The sequence below is a fragment of the Bison bison genome, unplaced genomic scaffold (assembly GCF_000754665.1).
Source record: "Bison bison bison isolate TAMUID 2011002044 unplaced genomic scaffold, Bison_UMD1.0 scf7180017864466, whole genome shotgun sequence".
Taxonomy (NCBI): domain Eukaryota; kingdom Metazoa; phylum Chordata; class Mammalia; order Artiodactyla; family Bovidae; genus Bison; species Bison bison.
The window spans coordinates 11173377-11187706 of NW_011495027.1; the positions used below are offsets into that span (position 1 = coordinate 11173377).

The window sequence follows — 14330 nt, forward strand, 5'->3', positions numbered from 1 at the left end:
GCTGAAACTCCAATACTTTGGCCACCTGATGCGAAGAATTGACTCATTTGAAAAGACCCTGATGCTGGGCAAGATTGAAGGCAGGAGGAGAAGGGCACGACAGAGGATGAGATGGTTGGATGGCGTCACTGACTCGATGGACGTGAGGTTGATTATGCTCCAGGAGTTGGTGATGGACAGGGAAGCCTGGCATGCTGCAATCTATAGGGTGGCAAAGAGTCGGAGATGACTGAGGGACTAAACTGACTGACTGTGGTGTGTTTTCCTCTAAACAGTTGGCCAGTGGCTCCTTCACTTATTGTATAATTTATACTTTTCTTGCTGATTAGCAATGCCTCTGTTATTATTTCTCTCCTTGGGTCTCTGTAACGTTGATGTTAACGTGAAGCTTTAAAGCCATTTGACAAATCTAACCGTTTTCCTTCTCGGTTAGCAACTATGTGGAAGATGAAGAGATGTCAGTTCAAATGCCAGAAAGATACTAAATGAATCGTTGGCTTTAAAAAAAAAAATCAAGAATGCTGTAAGTATTTTCTAACATAATTATTGCTTATATAGATTTGTGTTGTTAGGTATTTAAAATTTTTTATTGCTGTGTATCTGGGCTGAAATGATATATGATTTTATAATCATATTTTTCTCAACAAGCCAGTAATCTTAATGTATTATGTATAATAGGTGCATAAATGTATGTATTACCATTATTCAGGAGCTAAATATTATTTATGAATTTATGAAATGCTGAACAAATTTCATAAACATGGGTAACTTCTTGTAACCAGTTTATAAATTTAAATGTATTGGTTTATGTTTTCCCAATACAATCAACATAATTACAAAACAGAAATTGACGTTAACTTTGCTATCCTTTATTTTTTTTTTTTTAAAAAAAAGGGGGAGCTCCCTTGCCCTGTTTTTTTAAAAATTTGCTTTTTTATTTATTTTTTGGCTGCTCTGTGGCTTTGTTGCTATGATCAGGCTTTCTCTAGTTGGGTTGAGCATGGGCTCTAGGGTGCTTCAGTAGTTGTGCATGGGCTTAGTTGCTCTGCAGCATGTGGGATCTTCCCGGACCAGGGATCAAACCCATGTCCACTGCACTGGCAGGAGGCTTCTAACCACCAGACCACCAGGGAAGTCCAACTTTACTATCCTTTATATTGAAGCTGCAAACATAGAAAGGCATCTGTACAAAATATAGGCTTATCTTTGTGCTTTAGATGTCCTTGTTACCTAAACAAACAGTCACAAAAATACGTGTTTCTAATCAAAACAATAATCTTTACTTCTAGTAAAGATGAACATTCTGATGGTGAACACTGTAAACTGGGATTTACTTGGGAACTATGACTTTCTCACCTACTTTGCCTATAATTTAGCCACAAATTAAGCCACTTACCATGAGGTGCTTCTGAAAATACTATATTTGGTCAGTTAATCCATTTCCTGTCTCATTGTGATGAATGCTGGCCTTAACTCTGACAATAATTTAGGTCAAATTACATAACCACAACCATAAGGGTAAATGTGTGGAATTTTATGTTAGGTCATTCCAAGGATTAATATATGTAATTCACTTATCTTCCTCCATGTAATTCCTTAGGCACTTTTAGAATTATTTTGGTACATTGATAATTGTTAAAGATACTTGCTATCAAAAACCAAGATTCAATCCTGTGTGTGAGCCTGACTGAAAAAAGAGCTACAATAGTTATTACCAAGAAAATGTTCTGTGAATTGATTGGGCAGAATCTCTAAAGCCTGTTCTTTTCCCAGTGCTCATTTACAGTTAAGAAAACAAACCCAGGTGGCAAGGGAATTTAGCCTGAAAAAAGGCTTATGTCCCTACCCACCATGAGAGACAAACTCAGTTTTATCTCTTGGCTCATATTACAAAGTATGGCTGTTCTCCGAATCAAGAGGATAATTTTTTTTAATGTTTCTCATTTCCTTCTCTTTAATCATGCTTTCTACAGTGTATAGAGAATATCCATCACTTCATTTCTACAGTTTCTCACAAATCATTTCACCTATTCCAATTTCCTGTTCTATGACAAGAACCTCTTGGACAATTCTGCCCACTTTTCTTGTAAAATCCTGATTTACAAGCTAGAAAACCAGGCAGTATTCTTTCTCTTGGGAGTTTTCTTGATTTCATGAATTTTGAACTGAGATGCAAAAAGATGGGGAGTTGTTTTTAGTCCATGAGGAGGACAGTTTATGGATTCCTATTACTGAGTTTCCCTGATTATCCAGCAATTACCAACATTCTGTGAGATATGCCAGTATCCTTCTGGTAAAGTCAACTTAACTGGCTAGAGTTGTTATTTACTCTAAATAAGTGGAAGAACCTTAAATACTACACTTCCCTGGAGCACTTTCTCTCAAGCTACTCCTTCATGGTCCTTTCCCTATACCCGCCACCAAAGTATCACAGCTCACCGAGAATTCCATAATGTTCTATATCACTGAGATTTTGTTATTCCCCTGCATGAAATTCCCTTCCTTTTCTTCCTGAAAACTTTTTCAAGGATTATCTCCTCTATAACACTTTCAATCATCACCCCATATTTACCTGTTGATTTGCAAGATCCTCCACTATTCATGAGTTTCCCTTGTGGCTCAGCTGGTAAAGAATCCTGCAATATGGGAGACCTGGATTCAATCCCTCCCTGGAAAAGGGAAAGGCTACCAACTCCAGTATTCTGGCCTGGAGAATTCCAAGGATGGTATAATTAATCAGTCCATGGGGTTGCAAAGAGTCGGACAGAAATTGAATAAACCCAGCCAATTCCAGAACAACTGCCCAACTAACATAGAGACTCCTAAGAAATAATAACTGGTTAGTGTTTTAATCCACTGACCTTTGGGTTAACTTGCTAGGCAACATTTTGTTGTGGGAATAAATAATTGGTACAATATCTGTGGGTTAGATTTCACATGGGGATCACCAGTTTAAGAGCTTTTCTAGCTAAACAAAAGATTTAAAATCCAAGGACTGCTTTTTCAAGCCCCACTGTGTATGTGAAGAATGGATACATTTACAAATCAACAGAAAAAGAAATTTCTCACTACTTGCTAATATAAAACATTTAAAAACTAGAAAAAGATTTTTTTAAAACTTTAAAGAAAAATCAAAAGTAAAATCACCAATAATTTCTCTATTTCAACACAAATATGTTAGTTTTCAATGTTTCTATTCAGCTATTTACATATGTATTTTCATATAATTCTAATAACAATACTGCTATTTTGCTGCTGCTAAGTCACTTCAGTCGTGTCCGACTCTGTGGGACCCCATAGATGGCAACCCACCAGGCTCCCCTGTCCCTGGGATTCTCAAGGCAAGAACACTGGAGTGGGTTGCCATTTCCTTCTCCAGCGTAGGAAAATGAAAAGTGAAAGTGAAAGTGAAGTCGCGCAGTCATGTCCGACTCTTCGGGACCCAATGGACTGCAGCCCACCAGGCTCCTCCGCCCATGGGATTCTCCAGGCAAGAGTACTGGAGTGGGGTGCCATTGCCTTCTCCAATATTTTGCTTTAATATTAAAGGAAAAATTTAATACCCATACCCAGTAATTTTAATCACTCCATAAAAATTCTTCAAACAGGTATACTATATTATTTCTGTATTATTTTAGATTCCCTTTTTTCCCCTATTACCAAGAAGTGACGAAATATAGCTCTTTTCTTTCTTTGGTATTAGTGCTTCAAATATGGAGGCTGGGATGGGGTCTTTCTTACCTACTGCCATTGTCCCAAGTACCTAGCAAAGTATATGGTAGACACCCAATAAACATGAATGTTTATTCATTTATGCAAGCAAGAATGAACAATTGGATTTACATAAGGAAAGGCTTCCTAATTCCATCTGCTTCAAATGATTTTAAACTAGCACAATCAAAAAGTCATTATCATTTGAAAGAAAAACATATTTGCATCACATCTTGAATTTATTACCTACAGATAAAGGAATCCTTTATTTACCTTAAAATTCAGTTACAAAGTTGACCCATAAAATAGATGAAAGAATTCCAAGGTTTTTATTCATGAACTGCTTCTATAAATATCACTAGATGAACACCATCTCTTCTCAGTTCTTATTCCCTTCTCTGCAACTCTTGACATTTTTGGCTACTTCTTAAACTCCATCATGTATCAGTTTCTGCAATCACTGTTTATAATCACTCACTTATAGTCTTGTCTTCGGGGCTGACTGGTTCAAGATGGCACGGTACAAGGACATGTGCCCATCTCCTGTGAGAGCACCAACTAGCTTTTGAACAACCATGGACAGGAGGATGCTGGAACCCACCAAAAAAAGATATCCCACATCTAAAGACAAAGGAGAAGCTACAACGAGATGGTGGGGGGAGGGCACAATCACGATAAAGTTAAATCCCATACCCGCCTAGCAGGCAACCCACAAACTGGAGAACACTAATATCAAAGAAGTTCTCCCACTCTTGTGATGGTTCTGAGTGTCCTAGCCTGGGGATCCAGCAAAGGGACTAGGAATCCCCAGGGATTCTGACTGTGAAGGCCAACAGGATTTGATTGCAGGACTTCCATAGGACTGAGAGAAATAGAGACTTCACACTTGGAGGGCACAAACAAAATCTTGTGTGCGCCAGGACTGAGAGGAAAGGAGCAGTGACCCCACAGGAGACTGAACCAGACCAACCATCTAGTGTTCGATGAACTCCTGCGGAGTCGTGGGTCAGCAGTGGCTCGCTGCAGGGATGGGGGCACTAGCAGCAGCAGTCCCAGGAAGTGCCCCTTAGTGTGAGCCCTCTTGGAGGTCACCATTGTTTTTCAGTCACTAAGCTGTATCTGACTACTTGCAATTCTATGAACTGCAGCATGCCAGGCCTCCCTGTCCTTCACCATCTCCTGGAGTTTCTCAAACTCATGTCCATTGAGTTGGTGATGCCATCCAACTATCTCATCTTCTGTCACCCCCTTTCCTTCTGCCCTCAGTCTTCCCAACATCAGGGTCTTTTCCAGTGAGTCAGCTCTTCACATCAGGTGGCCAAAATATTGGAGCTTCAGCATAGTCCTTCCAGTTAATATTCACAGTTGATTTCCTTTAGGATTGACTGGTTTGATCTTGCTGTCCAAGGGACTCTCAAGGGTCTTCTCCAGCACTACAATTTGAAAGCAGCAGACAATTGGATTAAAGTTTTACTGAGAACAGCCCTGCCCACTAGAGCAAGATCCAGTTCTCACTGCCAGTCCCTCCCATCTGGAAGCTTGCACAAGCTGCTTATCCTCATCTACCAGAGGGCAGATAGAAGAAACAACTATAATTCTGCAGCCTCAAGAAGGAAAACCACAATCACAGAAAGTAAATAAAAATGAAAATACAGAGGACTAAATCCCAGATGAAAGAAAAAGATAAAACCCTAGAAAAATAACTAAATGAAGAGGAGATAGGCAACCTTCCAGAAAAAGAACTCAGGATGATAGTGAAGATGATCCAGGGTTTCGGGAAAAGAATGGAGAAGATCCAAGAAATGTTTACCAAAGAACCTAGAAGAACTAAAGAACAAACAAGAGATGAACACTGTACTAGATGGAATAATCTTGTCTTCAGTCTGTTTTATGAAACATGCCCAGATCTGTATATCTAATCCTGATCATTCTATTTGGACCTTTCAATCTCATCCACCTCCATTTCCTTAAAGTCTTACTTTGCTTGTATTGTCAATCTACACCTCTTTTCCTTTGAACTACATGTATGTGTCTCCTAGCCTTTGCAATTTTTTCTTGACCCTGCTTCTTCCTCAAGTGTCATTCCATTGCCCCTTTCCCTTCACCACCCAGACTTTCCTGGTGGCTCAGACGGTAAAGCCACCGTCTGTCTACAATGCAAGAGACCAGGGTTCGATCCCTGTGTTGGGAAGATCCCCTGGAGAAGGAAATGGCAATCCACTCCAGTACTATTGCCTGGGAAATCCCATGGACAGAGGAGCCTGGTAGGCTACAGTCCATGGGGTTGCAAAGAGTTGGACACGACTAAGCGACTTCACTTTCACTTTCTTCACCACCCAACTTTTGGAAAGTGTGTTCTGTACTCCTTGCTCTTTTCCGCATTCCTCTCCTTAACTGTTTGCATGTTGACTTCTGCTTTCTCCTATTGACCTTTTACTTCAGTGATTGTTTGATCCCCTTCCAACAATGCTTCTCTGTAGCATCTCACACCCTTCCAACTTAAGCCTGCATACCTACAGAAACCAACAAGGAAAACCACAATGATAAACCCACACAGCAACTAGAGAGTAACCCCCACTCTGGGCAACTAAAGAAAGCCCACCAGCAACAAAGACCCAAGGCTGCCAAAAATAAAGAGCACAGCAACCCACGCCAGTATTCTTGCCTGGAGAATCCCAAAGACAGAGGAGAGTGGCAGGTAGCAGTCCATAGGGTTGCAGAGTCGGACTTGACTGAAGTGACTTAGCACACGTGTGCACAAACATGAACAAAAAAACTCCCCTCATGGCTTCCTTTGCACTACACCTTCTTGGTTTCTAACAAGTATCCCCTGACATACTTTCTTCTTTTTGTCCTTGGACTTCTTTTTTACTCTACTATCCTTAAAGGTCCTCATTCACCTCCAGAGATAACAAATATTTACCAAGTGCCTATTATGTAGCAGGATCTGTTCAGGCCCCAGGGATACAGGGATGAACAAACCAGAAGCTCACTGTGTCTGTAGTACTTCCTTTTCTAATTTTTTAAAATTATTATTTATTTTTGCCTATGCTGGGTCTTCCAGGGAGTGGACTTTCTCTAGTTGTGGTGGTGGTGGGGGTATTCTTCATTGCAAGCTGGACCCTTTCGAGTTGTGAAGAACAAAAATTGGATTTCCAGAAGAATATTATGATGTAGGAAACAAACAAGCATGTAGAAAGGAAAACAAGATACATAGGAAGCAAACTTTCATAGAGGCCTACATCTGAGCCAACAGTTTCACATTCCTATTTTGAATAAAAAGTTTAAAATATCATTTTATCAAAGACATTTTGACTAAACTTAATAATGCTAAGAAACAAATGTCTACATTGCAGAAGTTAAAGAACTTGCAAATGTACTGGAGAAAACGCTAAATGAAAAAAAAAGGAACAAGTATGATTTCCTCAAGATGCGACATCTAGGGTTGTACACCAAAATACAAAACTTTAAGAAAACATTTCAAACAACCCAGTTGCTGCCAGTGTACAACAACTGTATATGATTAAGTAAAGTGCCTAAACTGATTTAAATTTTATCTCTTTTACTTTTGAGAAATTGCAACACTCTATTTATAACAGCCTCTTCTTCAAAAAGACGTTGTGGCAAACTTACTTTAAAAAAAAAAATGCAATTTTTGTAAAGAACTTGCCACACGTTTGCTTCCCTGGAAAGAAGAGAAAATCAGTTTCTTAACATACTTTAACCCACTTTCCCCCACCTTAGCAGAACCAATACATCACGGAAAACGTCTAAGTGGGAACATTGTAATTTGGCTCATTGTACACTACGCCTCTCCACTACGTTGGATCTTATTTTTAGTTTCCAGCTTAGCTGTTAATTAGTAGTGGCTGTCACTTCTCTGTTTCATTTCCCATAAACCCAGAAAAATGGGTGGAGGACCATAGAGAGCTTTGGTCCAGATAGTCTATTAGAGATCAACAGTTTTTTCCTCAGGACGATGCAGCCCCAGGAAAACGGAGTTTTCCTTTTCTTACATCCCATTCTGGAACCTGGACTTCGTTCCTCTTCCTTTCAATCTCAATTCGGGCTCTTTAACGTTAGCAAAGCAAGTTCTTTGAACGAAATCCAGCGCTCCTTTGTCTCCAAACGTGGCTAAGAAGGCCTCAGCTGGCCGAGAGAAAGTAGTGGCAGCGATCCACCCTAGCCAGTACACCCACCCATCACAACCCGCTTCTGGTGCCGAAGCCCTGGCGCGTGCTCGGATGTCTTCGGTACCGCGAGGCGCGCGCTCGCCCGGTCACTATCCCTGGGAAGGGGCGGGACCCCAGAGCGCGTGCCGGTACTGCGGCAGGCGGAAGCTGCTGGCGGAGAAGACGGGCGGTTCCCGCCCGCGAGGGTGGGGGAAGGGCGGCTGACACACCCGGAAATTGGTCTGGAAGTGAGCTTGGCGGGGGGGGGGGTGGGTAACGTGTGGGGGTGAGGCTTCCGGTAGCGCAAAGGGTATCGGGAGAGGCTTCCAGTAAACCTTCTCTGGCCTCTGGAGGGACCACCGTTGCGGCGGCTTCGGCTTCCACGATCTGCGTTCGGGCTAAACGGTCACAGCAGACGCCGCTGCCGGTCCCCTTGTGCCTGGTTCTGTCCGTATTCGTTCCCAGGAGACCGCCCTGGTTCCAGCAGCGGCTGCGGCCGACATGTTGTGAGGCGGCGGCGCGGGTGTCTGAAGGATGGTTTGGCCGAGGCGGCGGCATCGGCTGCTGGCGGCGGCGGCGGGGGCGGCAGCGGGGGCTCCGGTTCTGTAGAGCCTTGCCGGCTGAGTATCCGCCCTGTTCCGCGGCCAGACCAGTGCCCCCGGACCTTGCCTCTGCTCCGCGCCGTTGGGGAACGGTTAGACGACAGCGCACGCCCCTCTGAGGAGACACGAAGGGGGTTTTCTAGTGCTCAGATTCCGGACCACCTTGCCTTCCCCTCCGACCTGGGCAGTGCTGTCCCCAGAATCCTCAACAACCCCCCTCCCGCCCACCTCCAACTTTGCTCCCAACCTCGCCTTAAATCTTTCACACACACGGGTGTTCCCCTCTCTCTCCAGCCACCCCTGGCCCCTTAATTTTCTGCACGCTCATCTCAGAGGGACTCCTGGATCGCTCTCCGAGGGCGGCCTTTTGAAAAATCGTCGTGGACCAGAGTTGAGGAGTTTTTAAAAGTCGGGGCGCGAGAGAGAAGGTGCGATGGCTTCCTCATCTGGCAACGATGATGATCTCACTATACCCAGAGCTGCTATCAATAAGATGATCAAAGAGACTCTCCCCAATGTCCGGGTGGCCAACGATGCCCGGGAGCTGGTGGTGAACTGCTGCACTGAATTCATTCACCTTATATCTTCTGAAGCCAATGAGATTTGCAACAAATCGGAAAAGAAAACCATCTCGCCAGAGCACGTCATACAAGGTAAGTGGTATTTGTGGGATTTTGTTTCAAAGAGGGGCCGGGGACAGCCTGCTGGTCGCGTGACGCGTTCATGTCAAAGCCTTCAGTTCTGTCCCCTGGTTAGTATTGGTAACTGAAAACCCATTGCGGGCATGGAGGCAGCCGGTGCCTTCAGACCTCTGTAGTATTCTCGTGGTCCTTTTCAAACACCAAATGCAGGTGAGAGCTGCAGGCGATTAAGTCGGCTAACATTCCCCCTAAGAAAGTAGTAGTAGCGGTCTCAGCTTACAGCTAGGTAAACCTAAGCAACAAGAACTTTGCCTGCCTAAAGTGAAACCTGGATCATGACAACTGAGAGAGGAAGCCAGAAGTTCTTGGAGAATTAGAATTCAGACAGGAAGTTCAAGCTTGAGTGGAGAGGGCACCCGTTTCCCACCCGACCTTTTTCACCAGTGTAGAAGAAAAGATCAATTTTCAGAACATGAATAAAAATATTCTTAACGTGAATGTTCACAATTGTAAAGTTTATTAGTATTGACTATAGTATATTTTCCGCTTTAAAAATGGTTTCATGGTCCCTACCGTTCATCAACAAGTTGCTAAAGTACTCCAGTTCTATTCTGTAAGAAAGAAGCAGTCAGTATTCTTTAACCTTCCTTCCTTCCTTCCATAGCTTGCATTGTTCCATAGAGGTAGGTTTTTAAAGCTTGGGTTTAAAGACTGTGAGATTTTTTTTCGTGGAACATTCCCTTTTGTTTCCTGCTGTCCTCTCCGTTTAGCTGTATAGGCTTAAGCGTTTATTGAACACTTCTGCAAGTTTAACCATTTCTCCTCTTGCATCTTGGAAAGGATTTAGTTCAGTTAATAGGGCTTTGGAGGACCATATTCTGATGGTTTGTTTGTTTCAGCATTACTAGTCATAATGTTTTGGGAAGCACTTTTCTGTAACTGGTATATATAATCTTATGGGAAGGTTGTGGTCAATTTTGAAGTGATAGCTTGCCTTTTATAATAACCCAATTAAAATTCTAACAATTTCTGGATCGCTTTTGAAGTCAGAAAAAAAAGATTCATTGTTAATTTAATTTTGGTAGGCAGGCAGTTATCTACCATTTTATTGTTATTAACTTTTTAAAAGGTGACTTTCCTGTTATACTGAAGTAGAGGACACATCTGCTCATATTCACCATATACAGTATTTTACGGTAATTATTGACAGAAGTATTTTGTCATTTCATTTTTGATTCTTACTGATATATAAAACATACTCTGACATTTCCATTTCAGTACATAAGGAGAAAAAGAAATCCCTAGGAAAAGGTATATTTGACTTTAAAGCTAGTCTTCTACTTGTTTAGAGTACTCTGGCAAGTAAAATGAAAGCCAAGTTGTCTATTTTTCCTCTTGTGTTTTTATTTTTACATTATATGTGCAATTGTCACAAATCTTTCACAAGATTGTCCAACACAAATAGCTGTAATTTCCTTTTGTAATTCATAAAAGAGAAAACAGATCTTTTATCAACATTGCCTTTCTAATGAAAATTGCAAAAGATTTCAAAAGGATCTGCTTAAACATTTGTTTATACCACAGAAGTGGGGATCTTTCCAAAAATCTAATAACGCCTTACAATCTGTCTTATTGGGTAGAGTTTATTCTTTTCTAGGATATATTTAGATTTCTGATTGACATGATGGAAGAAAAGTGCAGCTGTAGCTAGCAGTATGCTAGCTAAATAGCTCAACTTTGGAATATGCTAAATTCAGTTTAACGTATGAGTCAGAAAGTTCCAGTGAAAGCATTTTCCTTATGTACTGAGGATGATTTATTAATTAAAAAAATAATGTATTGAGCTGTTACAGCTTTATAAAATTACTTTTGTTTTCTTGTAACATTGCTGTTCTTAAGTGTTAGATAAGGATGTACATTTTAACCCCAAATTCTCCCCAGTTAGAGGGATAGACTTTATATATTTATAATCTCATATTGCATAATAATTTAAAGAAATTTTTGTCTTGAGTGATTAAAATTTTTTAAAAGAAATCCTTAAGGTGTGGTGTTTTTTTTAGGTGTTTAAGGTGTAATTTTATAGACTGACTGGAAAGCTGATTATGACATTTTTTAATACTGTTCTGTCAATTTGATTATTTAGGAATGTAAGATATATCCATGTAGAATAGTGTACATTTTAAAGTGGTTTGATTCTCACATATTTAAGTTTGGATTTTTTTAGTAATAAGTTTAATGAACTAGACTTTGCTTCAGGACATTTCGCTTGCCACTTTGCCTTCTCAGAGCAAATTTTGAGGCAGTTTTGTAAAATGCAAGCTAAAGTTGAACAAATTTTATTGCCAGTAAATCTGAAATTATATAACCTAGTTAAAATACAAAAAAATTTAACACAAATATTTTGCTTATTTTAAGAACATGGGCTTGGCATTGAAGATAACATACACACAAATAGAGGGAGTTCTACACTTAAAAGATGTTTTTATTTTGTTTCTGGGTTTCTGTGATCACATTCTTAAATGAGTTCTAACATGTTCTGTTGTATTATGGAAAGAACTGACATTGAGTGTTAAGAACTGCAAAGTATACTGTGAAGGGTTTGGCCTTAGGCAAATATGTTAACTTAGGTTTCCCCAGTTATGTATAAATAATACTTAATGGTATCAGGTATAATTAGCAATTACTGTTAGAATTGAGAAACTTATATGAAATAATGCTACAATGTAAAAACTTTATATGATACTGATTAAAATGTAAAGCTGAAGGTCTGTTACGTTTAACCTTATGTCATGATGCCATTTGTAAAGAGAAAGTGTAAGTAGGAATATTTTAAATGATATTTTTATTTCTGCATTTTAAGTCTGTTGCTACCTTTTCTTTTTTACTTTTTTGAGAATAGTAACTGCAAGTTAGTGAAAGTTTGAAAAAGTCTCTGAGGATTCACTTCAGCAGTTGTATTGCTCCAATCCCTCTCACGCTGGTACTTGGTAAAATACAATAAAAATGAGTCACTAGAAAAACAAAATGAAAAATTTTGATATTGCACTCAATAGAAATAAAATTACTGTCAAATTGCTATGAAGTTTCTTTTTTTCCCCAGCTTTTTGAACTATAATTGACATATAACATTGTGTAAGTGTAAAGTTTACAACCTAATGATTTGGTGTGTGTATATATTATAAATTAATTATCACAATAAAATTAGTTAACACAGCCATCACTTCACATAGCTGCAGTTTTGCTGTGAAGGCTCTTAAAATGCTTAGTTTGAGTTACAGTACTTAACTCATTGCAGACAATTACATGATGAAACAGTTATGATACAAATCCACAGACCATACTTTAAGTATCCTTGTTCTAAAGCTTCAACCACAGTCTGTTTTGGAAAGTGGATTTGAAGTAGTTTTGCAATCAGGGGATCTGAGTGATTGCAAAGAAGTTGTATTGTAATAATAGTAATAATAATGAGAATAGTATTGTGTTGCCTAGATAAGCATCCCTACTGATACTTTTTTTCCTGAAGGGACACATGTAATTTACATTGAACAATTTATCGCACACAGGTACTTTTTAAGTTAGGACTTTACTATCTTCTTTAAAATCAATATGTTTTTTGTTTTTGTTTTTCTTCTGCCACCCAACAGTTAACTTTTGAATTGGCACTGTGCTAGATACTGCTAAGGATATAAAGATGAATGATATTTGATTCTTGCTCTGCCATCCATCTCTCATTGTTGTCCCGGATTCCAAGGAGTGGTAATACCATAGAGAAGGGATCCCCAAACCCTGGTTAGAACTGGGCCACACAGCAGGAGGGTGAGCAGTGGATGAGCAGGAAGCTTTATCTGCCACTCACCATCACTCGCATTACCACCATGGAAAAATTGTCTTCCACAAAACTGGTCCCTGAGGCCAAAAAGTTTGGGGACCGCTGCCATAGATGACATGATTCTTAAGGGTCTTTGTTAGGCCATTAAACCAAGAAATCACTTTGGCCTACCTTCTTTTAATGTATTTTAAGTGAACTACAGCACCTCCCTCCCCTAACGTACAAACAAAAGAAAGGAGAGAAATTAGAGAATGCCATTTTTTGTATTTTAGTTTCTTTAAATGAAAAGCATGCACTATGCATTTGAAGGATAAAATAATTCACACAAATTCATGTTATAACAAAACTTTTGGGGAGTACATCATTACTGTAAAATATAAGATATGCCTATGTTAAAATTGTTGTTGGGTGTACATTTTTACCTTTTTTTTTTTTTTAAGTAGTCATAACTGTCTTTCAAATTGAAAAAATATTGCTAAGGGATTTTCCCCCCTAATATGCTGTGTGCTTTTCTGAATACAGTTTTAAGGTAGATATCAGCATACCTCTGAGAAACAAGTGATATGTGTTTTATCCACAAATTTAAAAATAGATGTACTATTACTCATTTTATTTATTTTTATTGTTTTAGCTTTTACTCTGAGATCCTTAGGGCCAGGGCCATCAGCAGTCCATAAAATCCCTTTGTACCAATTGGAAAAAAATACTCCTTCCTTGAAAACCTTTATTATCATCTGACAGAAAAAGTGCCATAGTAAGAGTTTAAATCTATGATGTTTACAGTATGAATGGCTCTCCCAGATACATTGCTGTTGTACACTGAACAACCTGCACAGCTAAGATGGTCCTGTTTAGGAGACATTTTCCTTATCCTTTTTTTTTTTTTTTTTAATTTTATTTTATTTTTAAACTTCACATAATTGTATTAGTTTTGCCAAATATCAAAATGAATCCGCCACAGGTATACATGTGTTCCCCTTATCCTTTAAGATTCTCCTTTATGTAAAATGGGGGTATTACTACTGCGTGATAACAGATGTAAAATATCCCTGTTTAAGTTCAGTTTAGTTCAGTCGCTCAGTCGTGTCGACTCTTCACAACCCCGTGAATCGCAGCACGCCAGGCCTCCCTGTCCATCACCAACACCCTGAGTTCACTCAGACTCATGTCCATTGAGTCAGTGATGCCATCCAGCCATCTCATCCTCTGTCGTCCCCTTCTCCTCCTGCCCACAATCCCTCCCAGCATCAGAGTCTTTTCCAGTGAGTCAACTCTTCGCATGAGGTCGCCAAAGTACTGGAGTTTCAGCTTCAGCATCACTCCTTCCAAAGAAATCCCAGGGCTGATCTCCTTCAGAATGGACTGGTTGGATCTC

The 14330-nt window shown here is 39.9% G+C and overlaps 2 protein-coding genes across 2 annotated transcripts in view; one reads left to right on the forward strand and one right to left on the reverse strand.

Moving 5' to 3' along the window:
• Positions 1–8441, reverse strand: part of LOC105003374 — a 51529-nt gene extending 43088 nt beyond the window's left edge. The window contains exons 1-3 of the mRNA XM_010860509.1: positions 8244–8441; positions 7911–8175; positions 5112–5144 (exon numbers count right to left, since the gene is read on the reverse strand). Coding sequence (XP_010858811.1) covers positions 5112–5144; positions 7911–8175; positions 8244–8441 — 496 coding nt within the window. The remainder of the gene's footprint in view (positions 1–5111; positions 5145–7910; positions 8176–8243) is intronic.
• A 100-nt stretch (positions 8442–8541) lies between these two features.
• DR1 (down-regulator of transcription 1, TBP-binding (negative cofactor 2)) overlaps positions 8542–14330 on the forward strand; it is a 21455-nt gene continuing 15666 nt past the window's right edge. The window contains exon 1 of the mRNA XM_010860467.1: positions 8542–9138. Within this exon, the coding sequence (XP_010858769.1) occupies positions 8919–9138 (220 nt within the window). The 5' untranslated portion in view covers positions 8542–8918. The remainder of the gene's footprint in view (positions 9139–14330) is intronic.